At 35.6% G+C, this 27,590-nt stretch overlaps 1 protein-coding gene across 3 annotated transcripts in view; it reads right to left on the bottom strand.

Moving 5' to 3' along the window:
- The window catches only part of TSHZ1 (teashirt zinc finger homeobox 1), a 78,228-nt gene that overhangs the window by 28,997 nt on the left and 21,641 nt on the right, over positions 1 to 27,590 (bottom strand). The window contains exon 2 of one of the 3 annotated variants that reach the window (XM_088130688.1): positions 21,095 to 21,146. The exons of the other annotated variants lie outside the window; for them this stretch is intronic. Coding sequence (XP_087986814.1) covers positions 21,095 to 21,104 — 10 coding nt within the window. The 5' untranslated portion in view covers positions 21,105 to 21,146. The remainder of the gene's footprint in view (positions 1 to 21,094; positions 21,147 to 27,590) is intronic. 3 annotated transcript variants of the gene reach the window in all.

Below are 27,590 nucleotides of genomic sequence, written 5' to 3' on the forward strand. Positions count from 1 at the left end.
CATGTTAAAATCATGACAATTATGCATTTTAATTAGTGATAAAGCTAGAGTTTGGTATCATGCAGCCTTGATACTGTAAATAGATCTCATAAATTATTTCGTAAACAGATAATAATGTTTAATTACCTGGAAATTAACAAAAGATTAACAGTGAGTCCTTGTTTTACAAATATGTAAATATATTATTTTATATGGAACACATTTTTTCTCAGAAAGCATTGAAGCTAGTAGTACAAATCTTACGGTGATATATGTTTGTGTGTTTATTTCCTGATTACTTCTTCTTGGTTGTTAGAATTTTGTTACTGAAGTTTTAAAATGTAATTTTATTTTCTTGCTATTTTACACATCTAGCTTCCGCAAAGATTTAGAAAGTAAATAAAATGCACAAATAAAATAAAGTATTTCATTAAAAAGCAGAAAAGACAAAAAGCATGTACAAAGTAGCAATTAAATAAAACATACAATACTGTATTGTATGTATATAACATTTAAAGATCTAAAGCTGCAATCAGAAATTAAAATTAAAGCCAGTTTATGGTATCACTAAAAAAAAATCTGCCTTCACAACTGTTTTGATGCTTCTATACCTTGCTTAGTGATTTAGTTGCAAAATCTAAGTTTGGGAAGCCACTTGGAGATCCTGAACCATGTGCTGAGGTTCATACATTGTATATTTAGCCTTACTAACTTAAAGCAGTGGGAAATCATAAGGGGAAATCTTATTTCTTATACCACCATTTAAAGCTTTGAAGCAAGTAATTCAAAAGTATGAAATTTTCCTAGGTTTTCCTCTGCTCTCTTTTATATTAAAATGTACTGATAATAAACATTTAATATAGTTTATTTTATGTTCAGGCATGTACTTTTTGTTCCTCAAACAAACTTTATTGCCACTGATTCATGTTTCTATTTTGATAAGTACTTTCTTGTAGGTTTTCAATTCTTATTACTTTCATGAAGCTTTAACAAATATTTTAACTTCAATTATTTCTTGTCTGCGTATATACCTCTATATATGTCTGCATCTAACTGTAAGGACTAAGAAACCTAAGGATTTAGGAAACCTTTACTCTGTCCTGCTGAAGGTACTGCTGTTAAAGTAATTAGCTCTAGTCTCCATTATGATAAAATCATCTCTGTTCTGTTATTTATAACATGAACTTGGTGAAAGAATAAAGCATGATTTCAAATTCGGATTCTTTGCTGTTGCAACAGGCACCAGAGGCAAAGCGGCAGTGTTCCACCATGGCAGCATTCATATGCAATGTTAAACCATTGGTTAACGATATATGGACAAGTCTCAGTTAATCTGAATGAAGTGTTGTAGTTGTGTGTTTGCCTGCCTTGCCAGGGTTGGTTTCACTTTCCCTGGTTCCTGGGCTGCTGCCTAGAATTCAGGAATCATGGTTTAAAATAAACTCTAAATTACTGTAATGCCAGCTAAACTATTTTAGGCACGTAGGGACTTGTTTAGCCACTGCACAAAATTTGTTTTAACCCATGATAAATATACAAAATCCTGGACCAAGAATCAGAGAAAGTGAAAGAAGGTACTTTGCTTTGCTTTACAAAACGAATAGAGCGGATTAAGTATGAGATTTTTTTCAGGCTAGTAGAAGTTCAGCATTAAGTACATTATGAACTTGTTCCTTTCCTGCTTTCTCCCAATATCATTACTGGAGATGAAAGTAAAGCTGTGCTATTTGGATTCAAATCCAACTCAGGTTTTGTCAAATGCTGAATTCTCTGTCCAAGCCCACTTCATAAAAAATGCAATGACATTTCTCAAAAATGTCTGCATATAGAGGAGTTTTATTATAAACAACAGTAACATTTATATTGAAATGGAAAGCTAGAATAAGTAATAACACTGATCAGCAAAATCTCTTGAACTTGTATAAAAACTGGAAGAAAACAAGTCTATTATTTCTGAGACTTGGCTACATCAGCAAAGGTCTGAAATTATGATAAACATTACATTCAAAGAAACTAAAATATTCTAAAATGTGAAATTGGCTCAATTCAGATATCAAACCTTAGTCAGGAAGTAAGCTTTAGTTTGATATTGGTTTATAATGTCAATTCCTATATATGGTTGTTAACTGAAATTTGCAATCAACTCTAGAACTGCAGAATTAGCAGCCATGGTTTAAACCTTTTGAACTTGTGTTTTACTGCTAAAAAAGCAATGGAACATTCTGTCATCATGCACAAGGATGGGGATGGGGTAAAGGGCAAAGAGTGTTCATTGAGAATGAAGACTGCCCATGATTGTCTTCATGGGTGTCCATGGGGTGGAAGGCAGAACAAGAATACACAATTGATGAAGTGTGTGTAATAATTCATTCCCATTCAAAATTATATCCAATCTTAAAGGGGGAGCATTCCTATTCAAATCCTCAGAATAAATTCTTGATTGAATTGTGCTACGCCACATGTTTAAAAAATAGTATCACTCTCTATTAATGGCTGTTGCAATAGACATCACCCTCAACCATACTTTATAGCACTATCTAAATTAGCAGATTTTATCTAGCATTTGGCCATAAAGTTAAAATCAGAAGCATGATTTGAAGTGATTGTGTGAACCATGTCACTATCTGGCATGACTTCTACATTACTACAGTATTAGTGTTTTATATCCAGAGGTTCTACAGCATGGCAACAGAAGTGAATGTGAAATTGAGAAGATGTAAATTAAACAAAAATCATAAACATGTTTAGGCTGTTGTACATTTGGAAGTTCTAAGCATGATTTAGATTTTAATATTAATTAAGCAAGTGGTTCACTTCAGATATAATATCAAAACAATGAACTCAAGCTCATAATTTAGCAGAGTGTTTGTGTGATTACATAGTTGATATGTCCTTTCTACCCAGTCCTTTCTTTAACAGAATGGTATATCTTACAGCAGGTGTGAGTAAATTTCATACAGTCATGGAATTCACTTTTAAAGAAAAAGGGGTTTTAGAGTCTGAGGAATACAGGGCAAGGATGTGTTGACATCAAACAGACAAGGGAAGATTCAAATGTTTCACACTTCTTCTAAGTTTTGGGGAGACAAGTCAAAGAAAATAGGCTTATTAAACTAGTGGACCTTACCTATTTTAGTCATTAAGAGTACATTTCAAAAATTTCACCACAAAAAGTCCCTATTTTGTCTCTTAATTTTGGTAATGAGATGTGGCAGTGGGGGTCTGAGGCAAAAAAAAAAAAAATTGTGCTAGGGGCCATATCGAGCTCATGGATTGCCCATCCCTGTTAAAGTTTACTCTTCAAGAGTAATATACAAGTATACAGATACACATTAAGCATACAGGTAGTCCTCAGTTAATAACTGTAATTGGGGACAGAATTTCCATCGCTAAGCAATGTGGTTGCAAAGCGCAATGTCACGTGATTGCTTCAGTTAGCAACAGCAATCCCTGTAGTCCTCATTGCTGTTGTTAAGGAAGGATCATGGTTGTTAAGTGAGGACCTCCTTGCAACGTCCTCCCAGTTTCCAACAACCAAGTCAGTGGGGAGGCCGGCAGGAAGTTGCAAGTCCCAGGTGGCTTGCAAGCAGGTTGGCAGGCAGGTAAGTAGCTGCTGCTGGGTGACCCGTGGTGCAAGCACAGTGGGGGTGGCTGCTGCCAGGTGGGGGAGGGTGTATGAAGTTGCGCGGGTGCCCAGCACAGCACAAGTGTGGCAGGGCTGGCTCCTGCCAGGTGGGGGACGGTGTGAGAGGGTGCACGGGTGGCTGGCAAGATGCAGTGTGAGCGCAGCAGAGCTGGGAATGGCAGCTCTTGGCGGGAGACTTACCAGAGTGACTTGCGACTATCCCTGCTGGTTTCTCCATTGACTTTACTTGTGGGAAGCCGGCAGGGAAGGTCCTGTAACCATTGTAAGTGCAAGCCAGTTGCCAAGCACCCAGATTACCATCACATGACTGCGGGGTGCTGGAACAGCAAGAACTTGGAGGATTGTTTGTAAATACCACTTGTTCAGCACTGTTGTAACTTTGAATGTTCGTTGAACGAACCATAACATAAGAATGACATATTGAATATTCTATCACTTTTAAGAAAGCCTCTTTCTGATACATTGTTTATTACAGCTGAGTAAATCTTTCTTTTTTTAACATTAAATATTTTTCAGTAAAGTATAACAACTAGAACATATGATGAAGTGCAACCAAAAATATAACATTGCTAATATAATCAAAAAAGAATATGCAAAATAGTAATTAATTGAGTAACATTTGAAGAAACTAGAGATATACCCATAAAGAATTAATATAGAACCAACTCAATCCTTTAACAGATTATTAAATCTAGCCACATAGACCATCTATTAATCCATCTCAGTTTTAATACAGTATATTATTTCAGTACAATAATATTTATATAATATATTTAAATTCTTAATATTCTGTTATTTAGATGCCTTAGGGTCATTACTATAGATAAGTGGATATTCTATTAATTTTAATTGAAATTTCAGATATTAATGTTACAAGCATTATGGTTATTTAACATTTTCTTCAAAATTAAGTATAACATTAGTAATGAGTGAGAAAATAAAGGAAGAGTATACATCAAAGTATTTGTGTTATAATAAGGGTTTCAATCTTAGGCTAAATTGCTTGATATTAAAGTCTCCATTGTGTTATTACTTGGTGTATTTATGTTTGAATGTATATAAGTAAGAGTATGGATATATGTGTTTTTATACAGGTTGATAAAGGAAAATAAGTGAACCAAACAGAACAAGATTAGCAAACTTGACATGCTAAAAAAATAAAATAAAATAAGACAAAAAAGAGAATTTTAAAAATTGAAAAAAGAAAAGGAAGAAAAAAAACATTGAGTCTGAGTAAAACTTTCTTAACTAAGCTGCTACTCGAAAATGGGTCTTGGGCCACTTTGTCCTCATGCCACAGCTAGAAAGGCAAAAAGGGAGGAAGAAAGAGTGACCAGAATATAGACTTACTACTACAGAGATGTAAAAATGTTATCTCTCCAACACTGAAATTGCAACATGTAAACATCTAATTATAAAACTTGAGGTTAAAAGCATATAGGTAAATAATAAGCAGTTTCAGTAACACTCAGAAACAACAAATAGCATTACTTACTAGAAAAACCACTATAAAATCTAGTTAAGATTATGCCCTCTGAAAATTCCACATCAATGTATTGTATTGATGTTAACAGCCGATAATATACAATATGTACTAATCTGAAGATGGGCAGCTGGCAATTTCACAGCATTCTGATGTCAAAAGTCTGGAAATTGTATATTTTAGCAATTTCCCTCTACATTTTAAGAGAGCAGGACTGAGTTTTTAAAATAATACTGAAACTATGATAGAAAATCCCTGAGTCCATGTCCTCGCTAAAAATTCAGTAAAAATAAACTAGTACATTTAGAGCCCTGGGAGTATATTGTATAAAGGTTAGCTTTCCTATTCCGTTCAAAAGATGGAGAAGTTTCACATGCATGTGCACACACACAAACACACACAGAGGACATTTCTACCTATTACGTAAAACTACAGCACCTATTATAATGTGCAGGAACATTCTTAGAGTGATGGGGTAAATGGTGGGGACAGGGGGGACAATGACAATATATACTTTTCTGCAGCAACCCAGGATAATTCATTGCTTTTAAAATGGAACATTAGAAATAGCATGTAGGTAAAATATATTTTCCATAAGCAATATCAGCCAAGAAGCAGGGACAAGAGTGACTTAATCTGTAGAACAAAGAAATGTGAATGGAAATATAACTGATCTGCATTAAGTGCACTTTTGAAAGTTTAAGAAAACTTTCTGAAAGTACTTTGAGAACTCTGCCTTCTACCTAATAAGAGTATGTCTTCTTCATCACTTAATATGTAATGGAAAGCAGTTAGAGATTGTGTGTTTTGAGATTTCACAAAAGTAGAACAGCAAACTGTCTTTTAACAGGAACATAATATTATAGAAATCTCCTTGGATGTTCTAACATTAACTGCTTAACCCAAGGATTCTCAAACTGTGGGTCTCAACCCCCCAAATACATGATACCTTTGAGTTGCTGGCATTGAATTGCCCCATGTAGAGCAGTGTTTCTCAGCTTTGGCAACTTTAAGACTTGTGGACTTCAACTTCCAGAATTCCCCAGAATTCTGAGAGTTGAAGTCCATGCGTCTTAAAGTTACCAAGGTTGAGAAACGCTGATGTAGAGGATCCAGACACCTGGCTCTCTTTCAATAGCCTTTCTGAATGCAAAGCCCCAGTAGAAGGAGCCCCAGTAGAAATTCTGACAGTAATCTTGCTTTGGGCATGCAACCCTGCTTGTCCACAGTAGAGCAGAAGACCTGTAGCTCTGTCACAGCCTAGCCTGACAGTTTAATTCGAGGGTAGGGTCACATAAATTTATTTTTTTAGACAATTGCAACAGCACAGTTTGAAAACCCCTGGATTAATATAGAGCCAGCATGAAGAAGAAACCCATAAAGTTTGATAAACATTGATGGCTGGTGTGGGTCTTCCAGGCTGTGTGGCCGTGGTCTTGAAGTTTTGTTTCCTAACGTTTCGCCAGCACCTGTGACCGGCATCTTCAGAGTGCAGGAGCACAGACAGGAGTAGTTCTCTCTGTGCCCAGGGTGAAGTAACCCTTCTGTGGGTATTTATAGAGATCTGGGGGGGGAAGGGGGGATGGGGGTGTGTGGGTGGGGTTGGGTTACTGAGTGGCTGCTTGTTTTGGTGTCAGCATCTGTGTGTATCTTCCTGGGGATTAGGCAGGGTTTTTTCTTCTACTGAATTGTTAAGGAGGGGCTGCTGGGGGTGATTAGCAAGTTCATTGTGTCAACTGTTCACATGTCCTGGTGGTTGAGCTGAGTTCGTTGACCTTTTGCAGGCTGTATTTTTCAGGATTGGTAGCCAGGTTTTGTTGATTTTTAGACTCTCCTCTTTTTTATTGAAACTGTGCTGGTGTTTGTGAATCTCAATGGCTTCCCGGTATAGCCTGGTATAGTGGCTGTTGGTGTTGTCCAGTATCTCTGTGTTTTCAAATAGGATTTTGAGTCCAGTGTGCTTGAGAGCATGTTCAGCTACTGCAGATTTTTCTGGTTGCTGTAGTCTGCAGTGTCTTTCGTGTTCTTTTATCCTGGTATGGATGCTGCGTTTTGTGGTCCCAATGTATACTTGCCCGCAACTGCATGGTATGCGGTATACTCCTGCAGCGGTGAGGGGATCCCTTTTGTCTTTTGCTGATTTTAGCACTTCTTGTACTTTTCTGGTGGGTCTGAAGATTGTTTGGAAATTGTGTTTTTCCATCAGTTTTCCCATGCGGTCTGTGACCCCTTTGATATAGGGCAGAAATACTTTGTTGGTGGGTGGCTGTTTTTCTTCTTCAGTCGCATGTTGCTTTCTTGGTTTGATGGCTCTTTTTATTTCACTCTTGGAGTAGCCATTCACTTGTAGGACCCAATTAAGGTGGTTAAGTTCAGAGTTTAGGAATTGGGTTTCGCAGATCCGATTGGCACGATCCATGAGGGTTTTGATGATGCCTCTTTTCTGACGTGGGTGGTGGTTGGAGTTTTTTTGTAGGTACCGGTCTGTGTGGGTGGGTTTTCTGTAGACTACAGAAGTCATCAAAACCCTCATGGATCGACCCTATATCAAAGGGGTCACAGACTGCATGGGAAAACTGATGGAAAAACACAATTTCCAAACAATCTTCAGACCCACCAGAAAAGTACAAGAAGTGCTAAAATCAGCAAAAGACAAAAGGGATCCCCTCACCGCTGCAGGAGTATACCGCATACCATGCAGTTGCGGGCAAGTATACATCGGGACCACAAAACATAGCATCCATACCAGGATAAAAGAACACGAAAGACACTGCAGACTACAGCAACCAGAAAAATCTGCAGTAGCTGAACATGCTCTCAAGCACACTGGACACAAAATCCTATTTGAAAACACAGAGATACTGGACAACACCAACAGCCACTATACCAGGCTATACCGGGAAGCCATTGAGATTCACAAACACCAGCACAGTTTCAATAAAAAAGAGGAGAGTCTAAAAATCAACAAAACCTGGCTACCAATCCTGAAAAATACAGCCTGCAAAAGGTCAACGAACTCAGCTCAACCACCAGGACATGTGAACAGTTGACACAATGAACTTGCTAATCACCCCCAGCAGCCCCTCCTTAACAATTCAGTAGAAGAAAAAACCCTGCCTAATCCCCAGGAAGATACACACAGATGCTGACACCAAAACAAGCAGCCACTCAGTAACCCAACCCCACCCACACACACCCATCCCCCCCTTCCCCCCAGATCTCTATAAATACCCACAGAAGGGTCACTTCACCCTGGGCACAGAGAGAACTACTCCTGTCTGTGCTCCTGCACTCTGAAGATGCCGGTCACAGGTGCTGGCGAAACGTTAGGAAACAAAACTTCAAGACCACAGCCACACAGCCCGGAAGACCCACACCAGCCATCGTATGCCGGCCGTGAAAGCCTTCAACAATACTTTGATAAACATTTTTTGTGTGTTGGTTGGCCTCCCTCCTAAGAAAGATACTATCTTATCAATGTTTACATTTTTAATCTATGGACTACCAGAACAGCAAATACTTCATAACAGAACAATTAACATAAAAATATTGTGGCCCTTTTTCATTTATTTATTGCATAATCATTATATTTTATGTTCAAAACCAATTATCTCTTAAAGTCAAAGTTGATAGATAGATGCTGCCCAGAGTCACTGACAGTTGGGCAGCATACAAGTTTAATAAATTATTGTTCGTCGCACAGTCACCAAATGTTTAGGCTGGATTTGGCATTTTTATCCACTGATCTTCATCCTTCCCAAGGACCTGGGATAGGCAGATGTTGTTGTTTGATGGTGTTAAAGGTATTGTCACGGGATGAAAGCTGTTCCAAGTAAAGCTGCCTTTTGCAATTGACTGATGGTGATTTTGTCAATGCCGATGGTGTTCAAGTGGTGCTACAGATGTTTTGGGATTGCACCCAAGGTACCTATTACTATTGGTACTATCTTTACTTTCTTTTGCCACAGTTGTTCTATTTGCAGGTCTTTGTATTTTGTGATTTTCTCCAGTTCTTTCTCTTCTCTTCTGCTGTCTCCAGGTATTGCAATGTCCACTATCCAGACTTTTTTGTCTTTCTTATCAACAACTGTTAAGTCTGCGGTGTTATGTGGCAGGTGCTTGTCTGTTTGGATTCTAAAGTCCCAGAGCACTTTAGCTTCTTCATTTTGTATTACTTTGTTTTGTGGTCCCACCAGTTCTTGCTTGCAGGCAAACGGTATTTCTTGCAGATATTCCAATGCACCATTGTTGCTACTTTGTCATGCTGTTGTTTGTAGTCAGTCTGTGCGATCTTCTTGCAGCAGCTAACTGGGTGGTCCGCTATTTCTTCAGCTTCTTTGCAGAGGCAGCACTTGTTGCTGTCTGTTGTTGTCTTCTCAATTCTGGCTTTATATGCATTTGTTCTTAAGGCTTGGTCTTGTGCGGCCAGGATTAACCTCTCTGTCTCTTTCTTCAACTTTCCTGCTCTTAGCCATTGCCAGGTTTTCTTGTTGTCTGCTTTGCCTGCTAGTTTTTTTGTGTACTGGGCATGTAATACTTTGCCTTGCCATGTCTCTTTTCTATTCTTCATTTGGTCTTTCTTATAGGGCAGTTTAGTTTATTTGGTACTGAGTAAGCCTTCATGGTGTACTAGCTTCAGTGCATCTTCTTCACTGTCCTTCAGATGCCCTTTTTTCTTCTTCAACTTTCTGATGTACTTGTAACATTCCATGCTCATCTATGCTCCTTGGTAAATAGAGTCTGTCAACATTGCTGCATGGATGAAGGGCATGATTCATTGTCATTATCTTTCTGGTCTTCCTATCCAGGGCTTCTAGTTCTGCTTGAGTCCAGTCCACTATTCCAGCTGCGTATCTAATAACTGGAATTGCCCAGGTGTTAACTGCCTTGAAGCTATTTCTTCCATGAGTTTGGACCTTAAGATCTTCTTTACTCTCATGAAGTATTCACTACTAACCTCCTTCTTGACTTCAATATGCTTGATGTTGCAGGCCTGAAGGATATTTGTAGTGATCTTCTTCATCCAGACCCTTCATGTTATTTCCATAGGACATCTTGATTCCTTCAGTCTTCACTATTTTTCCCCTGTTGATGGTAAAGGTGGTACATTTGCCTAGTCCAAAGTCCACTGCAATATATTGGCTGTATATTCAGACAGTTTTGAGCAGTGATTCTATTTCAGATGGCGTTTTTCGATACAGCTTCAGATCGTCCAAGGAGGTAGGACAGCCTGGCAGATGTTTTTGATGTTTGACAGCCATGGGCTGACTTGTTCAGTATTGTTGATGGAGGAATCAATGCAATGACAAATAGTAGTGGTGATACTGAGTCTCCTTGAAAGGTTTCTCTCTTGATATTAACCTCTCCCAGTCTATCACCATTGACCAGCAACTGTGTCTTCCACTGTGCCATTAATCTTTGCTCAAAACTTCTGATGTTTCTACTGACTCCTGTTATTTCTAGGCAATTGATTATCCAATCATGTGGCAGGGAGTTGAATGCCTTCTTGTAATCAATCCAAGCTACATTCAAGTTGGTCCTTCCTTCTCTTGCAGTTTTCCAAAATCATCTTGTCAATTAGGAGCTGATATTGTGCTCCTCTGCTGCTTGGGCAGTTTCCTTTCTGTTCAGATGGAAAGAGCTTGTTTTCAACTAGATACTGTTGGACTGCATCAGCTACTACACCAGTTAGCAATTTCAAAGTTATTGGTAAGCAGGTAATTGGCCTGTAGTTGCATGGTGCTGCCCCTTTTGCTGGATCTTTCATTATCAGGTAGGTTTTGCCAGATGTTAACCAATCCTCAATTTCACCTCCTTGCAGTATGTTCTTAATCTACTTGGCAATGAGTAGGTGCAGAGCAGTCAGATGTTTCAACCAAAAACCATGCAGTTCATCTTCACCTGGTGCTGACCAATTCTTGATCTTCCTTGCCCTTTTCTCCACCATTTCTGCTGTTATTACATTTCAACTTCTTTTTTATTCTTATCTACCTCCTTTAATCAAGCTGCATTCTTGTTGTATTTCTTTGGGTTGTCCCATAGCTACACCCAGAACCGCACAGTTTTTTCTTTGTCAGGTGTTGACTGGTTCATTGCAGTCTCTCCACTGATGGATTGGTAGAAACATTTCTGATTTGACTGAAATTGGAGGTTCTGCCTAAGTGTGCTATTCGAGTTTCTTGCTGATCTTCTTGGCTATGGCTGTTATTTCCTGCTTTATTATTTCCAGTGCTTCTTTGATCTGTGATATTTATTGTTCAGGTATTCTTTGATCTTGTTCTTCAGCTTCTTTTCTTTCATCTGTTCTAGCTTGCTTGCATCTGATCTTAGCATGCTGATCTTATTTTCCAATCTGATCTTCCATTTTGGTGGTGCACTGCTTGGCTTTTTTTCTTGTTTGTTGATTCTCCATCCAAGGTATTCAATTATAACTGCAGCCATGCTGTACATTTGTTGGTTTGTGACTAGTGAGCTGGTGCTTATATTTGATATTACAGTATTAGCATCTTTTAATACTTGTGCTGTTTCTTTATAACAAGCTTCAATACAGGCAACCTTATTCTGTATTTTCTGTGCTCTTCTAGATGCTCAGCTATTCTTTGTTTCAATCCTTCTTGTTTTTTAGTTATAGGGCTTTGTTCTTGAGAAGGCAGAGAAGAGGGTGCCTGGTTTGGAAATGAAAATGATTCAACTGCTATGCTGGCTTCCTCTATTGCTTCCCCCTGATTTGCCTCTACAGTTTGAACTACTTCTGGCAAGGTTTCAATTTCTTTGCCCTGGGTAGTCGTAGTAGTAGTATTAGTAGTAGTATGCAGACACTCACATGTACATATATCAAAATGATTATAAATGATATGTATTAATAGATTTAAGATACTAAGATATAGTGAATGTACACATTTGTAATCTGAGCATTAGATATTAGGCCTGGCCCAATTCAAGTATATTTGTAATATAAATCCCCCTAAAAAAAATCAACATCTGTATTCAAATTAGAATCTTTATTTGGATCCAGAAGAATGTCTCATTTTGCCATCCCTTTCATTGTTACTGCACAAACTGAAAACCAGGGAACGCTGGTCCACTTCCTAAGATAATAAAGATATATTTTCTCCTTAAAAAAAAAAGCTTCACTTAGGGGCAGCATTTTTGAAAGGTGTGAAAATGTTCATGAAATTCAACCCCATCACTTCAAGCTCAATTATAATTATAATCCTAATTATATTTTTTTATTGTGTTACAAATATATTCATTCATTTTGTCTTTGACATTTTTGACATAAATGAAGTAATTTGCTTATTTTTATTTCTGTTTAAAGTTTTCACATATTAGTAATCAACCCCAACATTTTGTTGTCATATATTATTTGTACTAGACGCTACTAGGAGAACATATTACAATTTCAATTCTGTATATGGTCCTATAGTTAAAATATAGAAAGATACCTTCCAATATGTTTCAGAAACTAATTAAAGTTTGTATCTATATCTGGCAATGTTTCTATTTAAACAAAAGTATGTTTGATATTATTTACATTGAAAGAAAACTGGATATATGCCTTCCAGCATCTCAAATGTGTTGACAGTTGATTTTACAATTGGTGACTAAGAAAGCATACAGCCCACCAATTTACCACAATCCCAAACTTGGAATAATTTTTTGCTGCTACTACATTTCTGAATAAACGTATTTTTGAAGGGTTATTTTTCAGTGAAGCAAAAAATATTGACAAAGTTCCAACTCCAAGAAGCAGTTTTCACAAGTGTCCTGCCTCTATTAAAATCATGGTTTTGGAGAGAAAGGATTTTTTAAAAAGTTAGAATTCCATGTTATTATATTATAGCTATCTCTGTAATAGCAAATCAGTTTTTTATGTCAATAAAATACTTTCTTTTTTTCAAAAGATACAATAGTATTCAAATTGAGAATTATTTTACTCATCATAAACCAGAAGGCAATTTGAGAACACTTAACATGTAAGTATCTAACAAATTGTTTAAAATGAAAAAAGGTGCTTTTCATCCATGGAATTCCCATTATGGAACAGCATTGTTTTTGGTCTACCTGGTATCAATCTTCTATTCTTTTCTGGTGTTCTGTGAAGACTTCTCCATTGACCCACATCTTTTAAATACAGATTGGTCTCTCAGGTGTGAAAGCTGCATGTTTAACTTTAGGATGCTATATATTTTACTTTGTTGTTATATTTTAATGATGCATTTCAATTTATGATTCAATATATTATTTTGTATTTAAATTGTTTTTATGTTTGTTCATTTCACACTGTCAAAAGAATGTTATGTTATGAGATACAGACAAAGGTGGCAAATAGGTAAATCAAAATAAAATATTTTATTATTTGGAGGTTTATAATAATACTGATGAATTCAATATATTATTTTGTATTTAAATTGTTTTTATGTTTGTTCATTTTATGCTGTCAAAGGAATGTTATATTATGAAGTACAGACAAAGGTTGCAAATAGGTAAATCAAAGCAAAATATTTTATTATTTGGAGATTTATAATAATACTGATGATACAGTGATGTAAAATACAAAAACATTTTATAGGAATTATTAGTGGCAAACATATAAACTATGATTATTTATTGAAATAAATGTCAATATCCAAAAAACCAGGCCATTTGCCTAAATTCAGTGCCATGTCATTATCTATTTATGCTGATTCATGACTTGCTGACCTCCCTGGACGCTGCTGCAAGAGTATTCCATTTTATATTTGCAAGCAGCATCATGGTTATCTGTCATGCGCTGCCAAGCAAGCTTGTAACTGGAAAGGAGAGGAGGAAAGTAAAGATGACATTTTTCACTGCACCTGGGCCAATATCAGAATGGTGCTGAAATGGTGCCCCTGAAGCCAGGCAAAATACTTTTTTGTACTAGGAAAGTTGCTTTTTCTAATATAACATATAACTTTGATTTACCTATTTGCCACTTTTGTCTGTACCTCATATAACAGAAAAAGAGAACAATAATAGATTAAATTTTTCAATTGCAAACCAGATCATAGATTAATAGATCTACCAGATTTAAAAAAAAAAAAATTCCAAGGAAGGCTTCTGGACTTTGGTATAAGAAGCAGAGCAGCTTGAAGCTGAGATGAAAAACTTTAGAATTCAAAGAAATATTTTAACTGCATTCAAACATTTACAAATGCCCAGTAAGTCTTTCGATTCTTCTCTTTCTTCTTTTTCATTTTTCTTTTTGGAAATAGAGTTTACTGTTTTGAAAGGCATACGTCAAGATCCTGCTGTGATCATGCAAGAACAGTCCCATAGTTCACTTACTACAGTAAATGAATCTGACTAAACAAGCAGCTGGTTAGGTGCCATTGAGTGAGGCCCGATTCTCAGTTACTGTATAAACAAAGCCTTCTATCTCAACCTGTGTGGGGAAACAATCTGCAGCTCTTCCAGAATCATTCAAAAGTTATCTCTGACCCTTTCCAGCCATCTGATCCATTATCTTCCCCTTGTCCTACTTCCCTCAATCTTGCCAAGCATTTTTTCCTTGATCTATTGTCCACTCACATTACCAGCCCAAAATATGTGTATTTTTGTTTGCTAAATTTTGCCTAGAGAGCCAATTTGGTGTACTGGTTAAGGCAGCAGGCTAGAAGCTGGGAGACCATGAGTTCTAGTTCTACCTTAGGCAGAAAGCCAGCTGGGTGACCTTGGGCCAGTCACTTTCTCTCAGCCCTAGGAAGGAGGCAATGGTAGACAGTTTCTGAAATCTTACCAAGAAAATTGAAGGGACTAGTCCAGGCAGTCAATAGTCAACACTGACTCGAAGGCACCCCCCCCCCCAAAATGCCTAAGGGGACCATTTATTCTTTCTGAACTAAAGGGTTAGTAGGTAAAATATATAAAATATTGTTAGAGGGTAATCAAGCACAACAAGGAATGAAATTTAGTTGGGAGAGTGACTTAGGTATTAATATTACAGAAGAGGAATGGTCAAAGATTTGGACGCAAAGAATTATGAAAAATATGTCTGTTAGAATTAAAGAGAATTGTTACAAGACAGTTTGGAAATGGTACATGACCCCAGTAACTTTAAGCCATTATAATAGAAGTAATTTAAAAAATTGTTGGAGGTGTAAAAGAGAAATTGGGACTTATTTGCATTTATGGTGGGAATGTGAAAAGGTAAAAAAAATGGGAAAAGATTTTTGTTGAGATTAATGAAATATTGTCTATTAATTTGCAAATAAGTCCAAAAATTGCATTACTGTTAAATTTTGGAAACATGAAACTAGAATAGCAAAAGAAAGAGATGATAATTTTTGTTACTGCCTTAAGATAAATAATAGTTAAAAATGGAAAGTGGGTTTTGAATACGAGCTTGAAGATTGGTTTAAAGAAATATGGAATATTGCTATTAATGATAAATTGACATGTGAACTAAAATATAAAAACGGTCTGGCAAAAAGGAATTATTTTGATGTTATATGGGGTGAAATTCTGGAATATGTTTTTGTTAAAGGGAAGGGAGTAAAACCAGATCAATATATATCACCCTTTTGGAGAGGAGAGCTTATTAAAAATTATTAATAATAAAAATCCATGACGACAAAAAGTAAAGAGATAAGGAGGCTTATAAGTCCCACAGGTAATGGGTGCACGTAGAGATTAAGTTATGTGTGTTATATTTTGGTTGTTTGATTGAATTATTTTATGCTTTTGTTATTACTGGTTTTGTGTTTTGTAGTTTGTATTTTAAATTAAAAAACAAATAATTTTTTTTAAATTATTCTTTCTGAACTAACTGAATAAGCCATATCCATGAATGTTTGCATGGATGTTTCAACAATACAGAAGTGATTTGCCATTGCTTGTTCCAAATTTGATTTTAGATTTCCTTTTCCTAAACAAGTTGGTCTCCCTCACACCTGAAGAGCCCACCTGCCCTGACCCTCCATGGTGGTTGGTCTTAACTTCACCACCATCATTCTATTGACCTTAACACCAAGATTCTGTTCCAACCAGCAATGCTATTGGGTTACCTGCCACCATGTGAAGATGGTAATGAAAAAAATGGGAAGAAAGGTTAATGAAATCCTATCTTCAGGCTGAAAACTGGACCAGTCTTGTTTTTTCATTTTCTAAGTTGAAATAATTTCTGAACTATCTTAGGATGCTTTGTGCATTGTTTCTGGATTCAGTGTTAGTACATCTTCATTCTAATAGTATTTATCAGTGCAAATGATAAACCACTATTGGGGAGAGGGAGGGAGGGAGAGAGAGAGAGAAAGAACAGAACCGATTAAAACTCTGTATAAGCTATTTAGTAGGGGGAAAATATGGTAATAGGATACTCTTAGAATTTCTTCATTGATTGTTCATAGTTCTTTATTATATTTCCAAATTTCAATAAGCTACCCATTTTTAAGGGAGTGATTCCTAGGCCAAATATTCCTGTATTTTTGCCAATATACCATGTTTCCTTTCTAATATATTTTGTCACTTCCATGAAAATGTAATTGTTCTAAGTTTAATGAAATAGTATATATTTTTAAAGCAATCAAAATTCAGTATACCAATTTCAGTTAAAACTTCTAAGCATTTAAAGAGTATATATCACAAAGCAGCAATTAAAAAGCACAAGATCAGCAAGTTAGGCATCTTTTAACATTTGGCATTAATTGCAAGATCCCAAATTGGAGAACTGATATATTCAACTTGTAATGATAAATGTCTCATATCCACTGGAGGAAATGAAATTCCATATATACAGTATTATCAAATCTAATTGCACAGAAAATCAGTCTTGTTCCAGTTAAGCTTTCCTGAAAATTGTTACCAACCAGATGAGTAGGTCTTTAACTATGATGACTGAGAAATATAGTCCTATACAGCTAGAGAGCAATAGCTTGCATAGGGGTACTCCGGTTTTGTAGGGCAACTAGAAACCAGAATGTAACTCACAAAGGCCTGGATATGCACCACATGAAAAAATCTACTTGCTTGTGCTGCTGCACTGATATTTCATGCTATTATCTTCATTTCACACATGGTAATACCAGTCAAGGAGAGTTAATAAGGACTGTGAAAGAGGCAGAGTTCACAATGGAATCCAAGACATATAGCTGTTAATTCTTGCAGTTAAACTAAAAATTACTTCCATCCTGTTCATAAGCCGTCATATTTGGTTTTGTAAGAAACAGACATGTACACAGTATAGAATGTACTGAGTGAATGAGTAAAAAATTCTTCTTAGATACTGCGAACCAACAAATGAAATAGCATAGCATATATATCCTATTTAGACCTTTTCACATCCAATATTACATGCTGCTCAGTTAATTCTGTCAGTGGCTTATTTTCCATGTCATACAAGCCTGGAACATGTAAGTGCCTGGGGGGGTAAGGAGAAGAAGTGACAAAACATGTGTCATGATGCCGTGCCACACAAACTGACTTAATTATTTGCATCATACAAATAATTATATAAGGGTGGAGTCTGTATCATGCTGTCGCTATGTACATGCCACTATTTTGATGCAATTTTGGTTTGCTGAGAATGCCTATGCTAGAGTACTGATATATTCCTCTCCTAACAAGGTAGATTAAGAAACCACAGTTTGTCTTTGATTTGTTGGGCTTGTTTGGAAGAAATAAGCCAAAATCCCACTCTGCACATCATGGGGTGGGGGTGGGGGTGGGGGATTCCACTGTTTACTTATGTCAGACTTCTCCAACTTGATGCCCTCTACAGGTATTGAAATTACATCTCCCAGGTAGCACAGGGAATTTTCGGGTGCCAGGTTAGAGAAATTGGGTAAGACCCTCCTGTTACAAGGAGAAGCCAAAATGAATATCAGAACATCAAGCACCAGCATACTGCTTGTTCTCAGTAAGTCAGAAATCTTAAGCATTCTATCCTGTGTGATGTTAGATATGGCACATGTGGATGTGTTCCTAAATACAGCTTTCCTAACATTATAGCAAGATTTTTCCCCTTCCTTGGGGGTAGGAACTGTCCATGTCTTTGGAGAAAGGAACTGCTCTGAACTCTATGTTAACTCCCTTGTTTCACGAAATTTCCCCATTACTGGAAGATCAAAGGACAAAGGTACTCACATGTACCTTAAGATTAAAACAGCAAATTATTAGCAAATAAGAAACAAGCTTATAAAACCTATTGGTTTGGATCAAACTTGCCCATATGTAAGAATGGAGCCAGACCTGTAAAAGATCTGCTCTGAAATATTTTCTTCTTTCAGTATTACTGCCAGTGTTGCAGAACTAAGCACTATCCTAAATTAAGCCCTGCTAATTCAATTACTAATCAAGCTTAAGAAACTATCTGCCTGACAATTATCCTTGAAAACTAAATAGAACCACCATGTATTAGACTGCAGCTCCCATCATATCCACCTAGCATGCCTTAGTGGGTGTGTTGGTTAAGGCTAATGTTTATTGTAGCCAGTTTGCTCATGCTGACTTGGAACAATGGGAGTTGTAGCCCATTTGGAGGTCACCATTCCATGAAAGATTGATATGAACATATTATATAGTTACGAATATGTAATAATATTGATGAAAAATGACAGAGAAAGCCAGGATTGTGGAGATCTATCCTTGTATTTGTGGAAGCCATGACTGGAAGTAAGATTCTGAGCTCAACGGATCATAATGTGATCCAACAAGACCATTTCTGTGCTTTAATAAAATAGCATTTGTAGTCAGATTGAGAAAATTCTTGTGGTGATATATTTATTTTTCTCAATCAATATAACGAAAAGAAGAAGTCATTTTTAAGATTATCTCCAAACTGATGCTTTTCAAACATGCTGGATTTCAATGTTCTTAATTGTACAATTGTGGGAACTATATTCCTACATATATTAAAAAAAACACCAACCTAAAAAAAAATGGTTTAGACCCTCCCGATATCTCCAGGAGAAATCATTTGTGCAAACTAATCTTATCTGCTCTTTTCCCTGATTAACAAAATTCCTCTTGTTCTCTTTCCAACAGAATCATAGCTTGTAATGTTGGTTTTAATAAAAAGCATTCAGCCATTTTCAGAGATTTATAATTATATTCAACAATATAACTTGAACTCTAGTGCATAGACCCAGATTTTTTCCATTTGTTCTCAAACTGTTGTCAATATCTCTTCATTGCCCTCAACTCCCCATTAAACTAGGTGGTTAATCTGGCTGTGCAAACGGGAAAAGGGCACACAAGAGATAGTGGGCATTTCCACACTAATGAGTGATGTAAGCATCATCTACCCAGCCTTCTGAATCAGCATAGGATTGTGCAGCTAAGTCCTGTAGGGTGGGATAACTGAACCTGGCTAGCTGCTGGGCAATTATCTCCATTTAGGATTGCAGATTATAATGGAAACCAACAAATATAGGGAAACTGACAAAAAGTCAAGAAAAGCTCAGCCTGATGTCTTTCATCATTTTATAAATCTTGCAATGAGGAAAAGTAGTGCTGAAGTGACTATGTAAATATGCTACAACTTCTTCTCCAAATAAAATAATATAGATTTGGTTATTTCAGAGTACTGTTAATATGGAACAGTGCAAATACAGCTTTGGATCTTCTTCAGATAAAATAATGGAGGTCTGCTCTCCTCTCCTTTCTTGTTTTAAATAGGGGAGGTGACTGTTATGACAGTAAATAAGGAAATAAAGTGCTAAAGGAGAAGGGAAAGATAAGGAGAAAAACGGCTGCAGAGGAGGCTGCTAGTGGTGAGAGGGGAAGGGGCTTATTGACACTTTTTTAATATTCCCAGATTATCTGGTTTTATTTCCACAATAATGAATTGTTAAAAAATTTATACATCATCAAGTTGTGGTGGGACAGTGTTGCTCTAAAGGAGAACAGACTACTTTTATATCAGTACATTTGGTAACAATGTTGTTATATTCATATGCTCAGGATAAGATGAGGACAACATCAGGATAAATATTAGGGATGTCAGGGCATGATGAAGCTCCAGTAAAATGAAAGTATAAATAGGGCGATTATTTAGTGTCCTGTCCATATCCATATTCCACAGAAAGCCAAGGCTTCAGCAGTGTTTCCAGCGGAGGTGGGAAAATCTCCAAGCACTTTAGTAAACTATTCATAGTTATGTCATTATGTGATGGGAATAAATTATCTAATGCATCTATTCTGACTCAGCATTAATATTATTTGCTGAGCTGGCACTTAGGACCTTGGAACTTATTAACTAAGAATGAAAACAATAGATAATATTTCCTCTGGATTTTTAATCCTAATCTCTGTAAGTAAAATAAGAACATTTAGGGTAGAATCCTGGGATCATTTTCAAATTTGATCAGCCCCGAGGAGTTAGCTTCAAAGCTAGCACTTTCCAGTGCTCTAAATCATGAAAGACAAAAACTTCAGGCGATGAATAATTTACTTGCAAAAGAAGATGTGTTTAAATGATTACCTTAGTTAGCAAGGCACATATCCACTTAAAACCAAATTATACATTTTTATTTCATTCCTTTGATTCTGCTTGGAGCAATGCAGATCAAATTCTCATCTTGATAGCACATAATATATGATGGCATAAATGTAGTACTGCATATTTATTGCAAGTAAGCACTAATTTTAGATTTATACATCCTGTATCCAAGCACATTTTGAAACTTTTTATTTTCCTTTCCCTACTATAAAAATAACTCCAGATCAAACTCCTACAAATTTTGTGTCAGAACAAATTTTCTTCTATTTCCTGCTCTGATTTGGCAGCAAAATCTAACCATAGTAAATTTTAAAAATGTACATCAGTAACCATACTTGTTTCTTATTTAATACGTATTGTTAAGCTAGGTAAGTTAGACTTAGCTAAAAGTGGAATTCTTCACATTCATTTTCAACTCTGCAGCAATTAGAGATCACAAGTTTGGGGAATTTCTACCCAGGAAGAAGTTTATGCACCAAGTTAGAATTAGTATGGCCAGAGCTAAATTGAAGGACTTTCTGCTTACCTGAATCCATTAAATGAATATGCCAGAGATCTTGAAAGATCAGTAGCACAGTCTGAAAAATACAGGATGGCGAGATATAGATACAGATATGAATGTACTGTCATTTCAGCCCTTAATTTAGCTCAGGAGCTCATATTTTCAAGATTTTATTGTACCATACCTTATTTACCATTAGGTTGTGACTTATTTTATTGACATTTCTATCTTGAGTTTATTGTCTTTGTTTTAGGAGCTACTTATGTTATATTGTAATCATTTTATTTTTGCTCGCCAACCACATTCATATTATTCTATTATATTGATGTCCGAATTTTTAAAATACATTTTATAAATCTATGACTAAAACTGTGAAACAGTAGAGATACATAACGAATGACCAAACATAAAATTTTGAGAGTTTGTTTTTAGTTTTAATTATGCAGCAAAACAAGTTGGGATCACAGAGAAGACAGAAACTTTAAAATAGGTTAACTATTGCTAGTGAAAATCCAAAAAAATTACTTCTGAGAAAAAAGCATGAAACAAGCCATTACCATACTACTCTGAATTGAAAATTCATGAATAATTTTTTTAATTAAAATATCCATCAGATACACCTATTTCATCATACTAGTGCCACATACAAATATTTACTACTAATTTTATTAATTCATTGGTCATTTGTGTTCCCATGCCTGGCATGCAGACAATGATATTACCTGGAGTAATTGTACTGAACTGGTCCTCAGAGATAGTAATACTTATTATTTTTGCTGAAAATCAAGTGCAATATTCTCTGACAAATTAGGAAATATTTTGTTGATATATTTCTGTTGATCATATGTAGATCTGTTCCTTGATCAGGGCTTGGGATTTCTAAATCTTTATGCTATAGGAATGCTTTCCAATGCATTACCATGATTATAGTTAAACTATATTTGATTAAACTAATTTTACTGCTTTGTCATGTACTAGAACATAAAACAAGAGTTTATAGCACAGGTATAATAACCATTAACAACAGTCATTCTTCAAAATAGGAATTTTACTTACTATTTCATTTGAAAGAGCAAAACATACAACTAGAGTAAAACATGCATAAGAATTTTCTGCTTCAAGAAAAATGAAAAGCAACATTTTAGAAGTTAAATAGTACATAGTTGTTTGAGCTTTTTCATCATACATTGAAAAGAAACTTGACTTTTGGTACTTTCTGAATTATATTTTCATATTTCATGCACTTATTTATCTGTTAACTTGTATTCTCTATAGACCCTGATTTTTGATTTTCTGTCTGTTTTCATTGGGTTTTGCCCTTGATACTATCTGGTTTACTTACTCCTATTACCTGGGGAAGAGACAAGGGATAATCAAACAATCCAGTGATCATCTGAGGTAAAGGAAATTATGAAGTTCATCATACTCTAAGCAATTCAACATTAATATTTTGTAATAGCTTTTGATAATTATAAAAATAGAATATAAATATAACATTACTGAAGAAAAAAATATTGCAGAAAAACTTTGTTTTTAGGTGGTAAAGGAATCCCTAATCCAAATACAGGTAGTTCTCATTCAGCAACCACCATTCAGTGACCGTTAGAAGCTACGACTGTGCTGAACGAAGGGACTTAGGACTGTTCCTCATAAGGAATGACACAGTTGTGGCCGTCACAGAATCCCTGCAGTCACATGATCAGGATTCAGGCACTTTGCAACCAGCTCACAATTATGATGGTCACAGCATCCCGCAATCATATGATCGCCATTTGCGACCTTCACTGCCGGCTTCCTACAAGCAAAGTCAATGGAGAAGCCGACAGGAGGGATTTGCCTAATGACAGCAACTGGAACTGCTGCAACTGCCATCATAAGTTGGCAGAGTCACGTGACATCACACTTTACAATCACGTCACTTAGTGATGGAGTTGCCAGTCCAAATTACCACTGTTAAGCAAGGACTACCTGTAATACCTGTTTCAAATACTTAGCTAGTGTGAGTCAGTGGAAGCCTTTCCTACTGATTATAGCATTAAATAGGAAAATATGGAAAAATTAACCACTAAGGAAGATATATAAACCAGAGTATGTTCAAATGTTTTAATTTCTGTTGTGGCCTGTGTTTATTGTTCTGATGTTTTTAGTGTATTTGGATTAAAACAACAGGTTTTTCATGTGGCTTGTAGCTGAAAAAGAATACTGATTTCAGGGACTTGTAAATTTTTATGTCTTGAAGACATTTCCATCACAACACAGTAAAGTGCAAAAAAAAAAAAAAGGAAACTATTCTTAGTTTGGGAGAATCTTCATAATATTTAATTTACAGATATGTAAGTAGAGTCGAAAGGGAGTCTGTTACAAGCAGATAGTTAAGCACAGCCCAAACTGTTATAAGCAGCAGCTTTACTACATTGGTTGCCCTTCAAAGGATCATGCGTATCAAGATGATGCTTTCCCTTCTGCCAACTTATACCTCTTTAGTTATTGTCTACCTAAAACAATATACAAATTATGTAGTGAACAGCTGATCCTTGCATCATCATTAATCTTGCTTCTTCCCTATCTAATCCCAAATTTATCTCCACATTCTGAGAAATAACAATTTAAAAAAAGATCAAGAGTCAGAAATTTGCCTTGGGATCCTAGCAATTTTTTGTGCATCACATAGAAATGAAGTAGTGGGACAATACCCAATCGATTTTGGTGATACTGCTTGAGAATCAGGCCAACTATCTATCAGTTTAGAAGGAGTAATTTCTTATGAAATACAACCTGATGAACAAGAAAGTGATATAGGAAAACGGCAGTGAAGAAGCACAGCTTCCTACAGGTTTTTATTTTATTTAAATAGACAACATAAATAAATGTATGTAATACCAAGTTGTACATGGTGTTTCTCTACAATTAATTCAAGTTTTATCATTACAGCCATTATACAGCTAACTATTCAAGTTTGAAACAATAAAATAACTAGTGAAACAGCATCTTTATCTTTAATCCTTAAAGAAATCTTCTCTTACATGCAACAAAATGAAATTCAAGAACTGTGACCAAGAAATGCTCAAAGAGGAGAGAGACAATCAGCTGGTGGAACAGAAAGTGTCTCTTAGTAGGCAATTGGCCAAACCTGACCTGAAACAGTCACATTACTAACACAAACAACTGACTTAACATAATATTGCATTTAGGCAACAAAGAGTTAACATTCATTTATAAGCTGTATCACCATTATTGTCAATAAACTTACCAATTACTATGATTATTACCTATCAAGAATCAAAAAGCTTTTGTTATGACAGTGCAATTTGGGTCTACCAATTACAAAAGAGTGTAGTACCCATGAATTTTTTTTCAAAAGCTTATTTTGAAAACTGCATATATGTTATCTACTAGTAAGACAGAGATTAAAATGATTTTATTTAACTAATTGAAGTTAGTAAGTCTCAACTTCCCCAGATTACAAAAATAATCTATACATTTTGTACTAAGAGGATCAAAAATAATGGGCAGTTTCACAATCATATTGTTATCTGTTTATTGGCCATCTGACTCCATCACAGGATTATATATAACATATATAATCTCTTCAGCGCTGACATAGAGTCCACAGATTAATTAAACACAAATCTACTAGAGAGTGTCATCACACACATTTCTGGAGATCAAATATGTCAATTTGTGATATAAATTAAGCATACTATATATGTTCATCTCACACACAACTACAGTGCAACTCAGAATACTGCATAGGCTTTGTTACATATTTTAGCTTTCATATCATGTCATACTCATTGTATCCCACATCATCTTGTGCTTTTGATTTGTCGTGTATCAAAATGGAAGCATGGAAATTTTTCCAGAAATGATACTAATGCTAGAATGGAACAAGGGAAGAACTAAGGCCATACATATATAAAAAAATATTTCTTAGCAATAATAGGCAGGACAACGTATATCTATCTACTTACTATCAATAGCTTTGGCTAAATTATCAAAAGGGCAGCATATGTCAGAACTTAACTGCTGATTTATTTGTACATAATTGTTCAATATTCTTGCAAATTCAAATATCAGATGAGTTTAAATTTATATGGTGCTTTTTCACAGTAGACTGTAACTGATATAGTCCACAATGAGTATTAAATTACAGCATCACAGACAATGGTCAAAAGCTTTTCCCTTCCCTCTATGAAGCTTCTTGACAACTTACAGTAGTTCTTTAGCAGGCTGTGGGCTATAAAACTACTGTCATGGATAACTGCCATTTCCTATTAACTAGAGCTTACAAACATAAACTTTTCTGACATTGAGAGATCATGTAAACATAACTTTCCCCTTTGTGCTGAAGTTACCTGCAAATCAATTCTCTTTGAATGCTGTCTAGAATACTCAACATCAAAATCAGTACAATATTTCCAGGATGAATTGAATTGTTTGGTTTTTCATACTTTTATTTTTTTTTTAATTCTTGAAAATGTCAATTAATGACTAAGCATATGCAAAATTGGCAATCAGTTACATTATAAATAAGTATGTGGATTGACCTGTCCTCTCTCCTTTCCTCTGATTCAGCAGTAAAAGCTGGAAATAGCAAAACAGATGCTAAAATAAGTAGGATGCTATGTGAAATCACTATTTCTCAGTGCTCCTTCTGTAAAATAGGAGCATTAAAGACCTATGTCACTGCCTAGTTATGAGGACAAATGAGATAAATATTGTTAAGTACTTTTATCTAATACCATGACCAGAGTTCTATTCTAATAAGAACAGCAGTAGCTGACCATAATTTGAATTTTTCAAAAAGGATGATCTTATTTACTGGAATAGAACCTGTATATGGTTTGCTAACAGTTTTTGTTTATATTTAACCCATCAGTATAGTAGTAAATAATAGTAGTAAAATGATTATTTTAATGTTGTGTGCATAATAATTCTGTGAACACTAAAATCATACTTGAATGCGATGACTGTCAAGTTTTCAGCTTGATTCAAAGCAAACAGCTGCTTGTTTGATTGCGTAGCAACTAAAAGTTGATAGATGACCCTTAAGATGGATAACTATAATCAATCACTTCATTGAGGTACTCAGGAAAAAAAATTAAACACAATAGTTTTCATGACATTTGCTGCATCCTGTAATACACCATGATAAATATGCATAGCTTATGGATATACAGTATGACTACTGAAATTAGACACCTTTCCAAATTCTATACTTTTTGAAGCTCAGAGCCCATTCTGTAAGGTATGTCCACATTAATATACTCCACTGTCAGAAAAAAGCAGAATACCAGAAGCTGCTGTCAGTAACCATAAGGCAGAGAGAATCTGTATTATATCTCTGTGTCACCAAATAGATTTTAATCAGGAAACAGCAGTCTTATATCATAACTATGGCATAGACCTACATGCATTAATAATGGTTATGCTATTATTTACTATAATGAACTTGACCCCTAGTCAACATTACAGTGGCTATGATAAATATGAATTTGATAAAGTACTTCCTATTTATAAACATGTTGCATGTTTCTTTATCTGGAAAAAATATTCCTTATACAAACTACAGCAGAGTATTACTGGTATAGAGTAGAACTGACAACCCAAACCTAAGTCCAGTTAAGCCAAACTGTTAGGATCTAAGCCAATTTCTTCTTACTAAATAGTACTAAGCTTGATCCTAAACATAAATATTTAGAAATCTTTGACTTTTACGGAACTTATTTCCAAACACTTATTTTGGAATATAGCCTAGTATTACAACTATTTCATCTGGTGGCAGTGAGTGTTTTATCGAATCTCACTATGTACACTTATCAATTTTGGCAGCATCCTACTTAAAGGCACAACCAGATTACATTTTTTTCTTCTATGTATGATAGCAAAACATACTTATAAGAATAGTAAACTAGCAGTCAGTCAGGAGCAATTCCCACTGTACACAGAACTGCAGACTTAGTGACATTACTCCCAAAGTCATTAAAAGAAGAAGATAAAATAAAAAGAGGCATAAATTATATGTAAATCAGGCTATCAATGGCTTTTCTAGCAGATACCGTAACATGAACTAGAATGTCCACCACACTCCACTAAATAAAAACATTAAAGATCAACATGTCATGAAACTTTACCAAAATCTGGTGAAATATTGACAAACTTGCAAGAACTATTGCAAGTTACAGGTATTTTTCTTTTGTGCCACCCACTGCCAATACTATGGGCCCAGATCTGGGGCCTCAAAAGTCTGATATCCCTGAGATAAAAGTGCAAAATAACTCCCCTTGCAAATGTTCTATTTTACCTAGATTACTATGTAGTCAATTAATTGTTTAGAATGTAGACTTGTATAATATCACATGCCACAGAGAAGCATGAGCTGTCAAGAATATCTAAATATAAATGCAAGATCAGCTTCAACAAATAAATCAGTATTTGGAAAAAGAAATGCCCCTTATTGTTCCATATGATAGATTTTCTTTGTTAGTTAGAAATAGAAGATACATGCAATCTGAACAGA

The sequence above is a fragment of the Python bivittatus genome, unplaced genomic scaffold (assembly GCF_059951505.1).
Source record: "Python bivittatus isolate LINGU-HERP-01145 unplaced genomic scaffold, Pbiv_v1 ctg000840_np1212, whole genome shotgun sequence".
NCBI classification, from domain to species: domain Eukaryota; kingdom Metazoa; phylum Chordata; class Lepidosauria; order Squamata; family Pythonidae; genus Python; species Python bivittatus.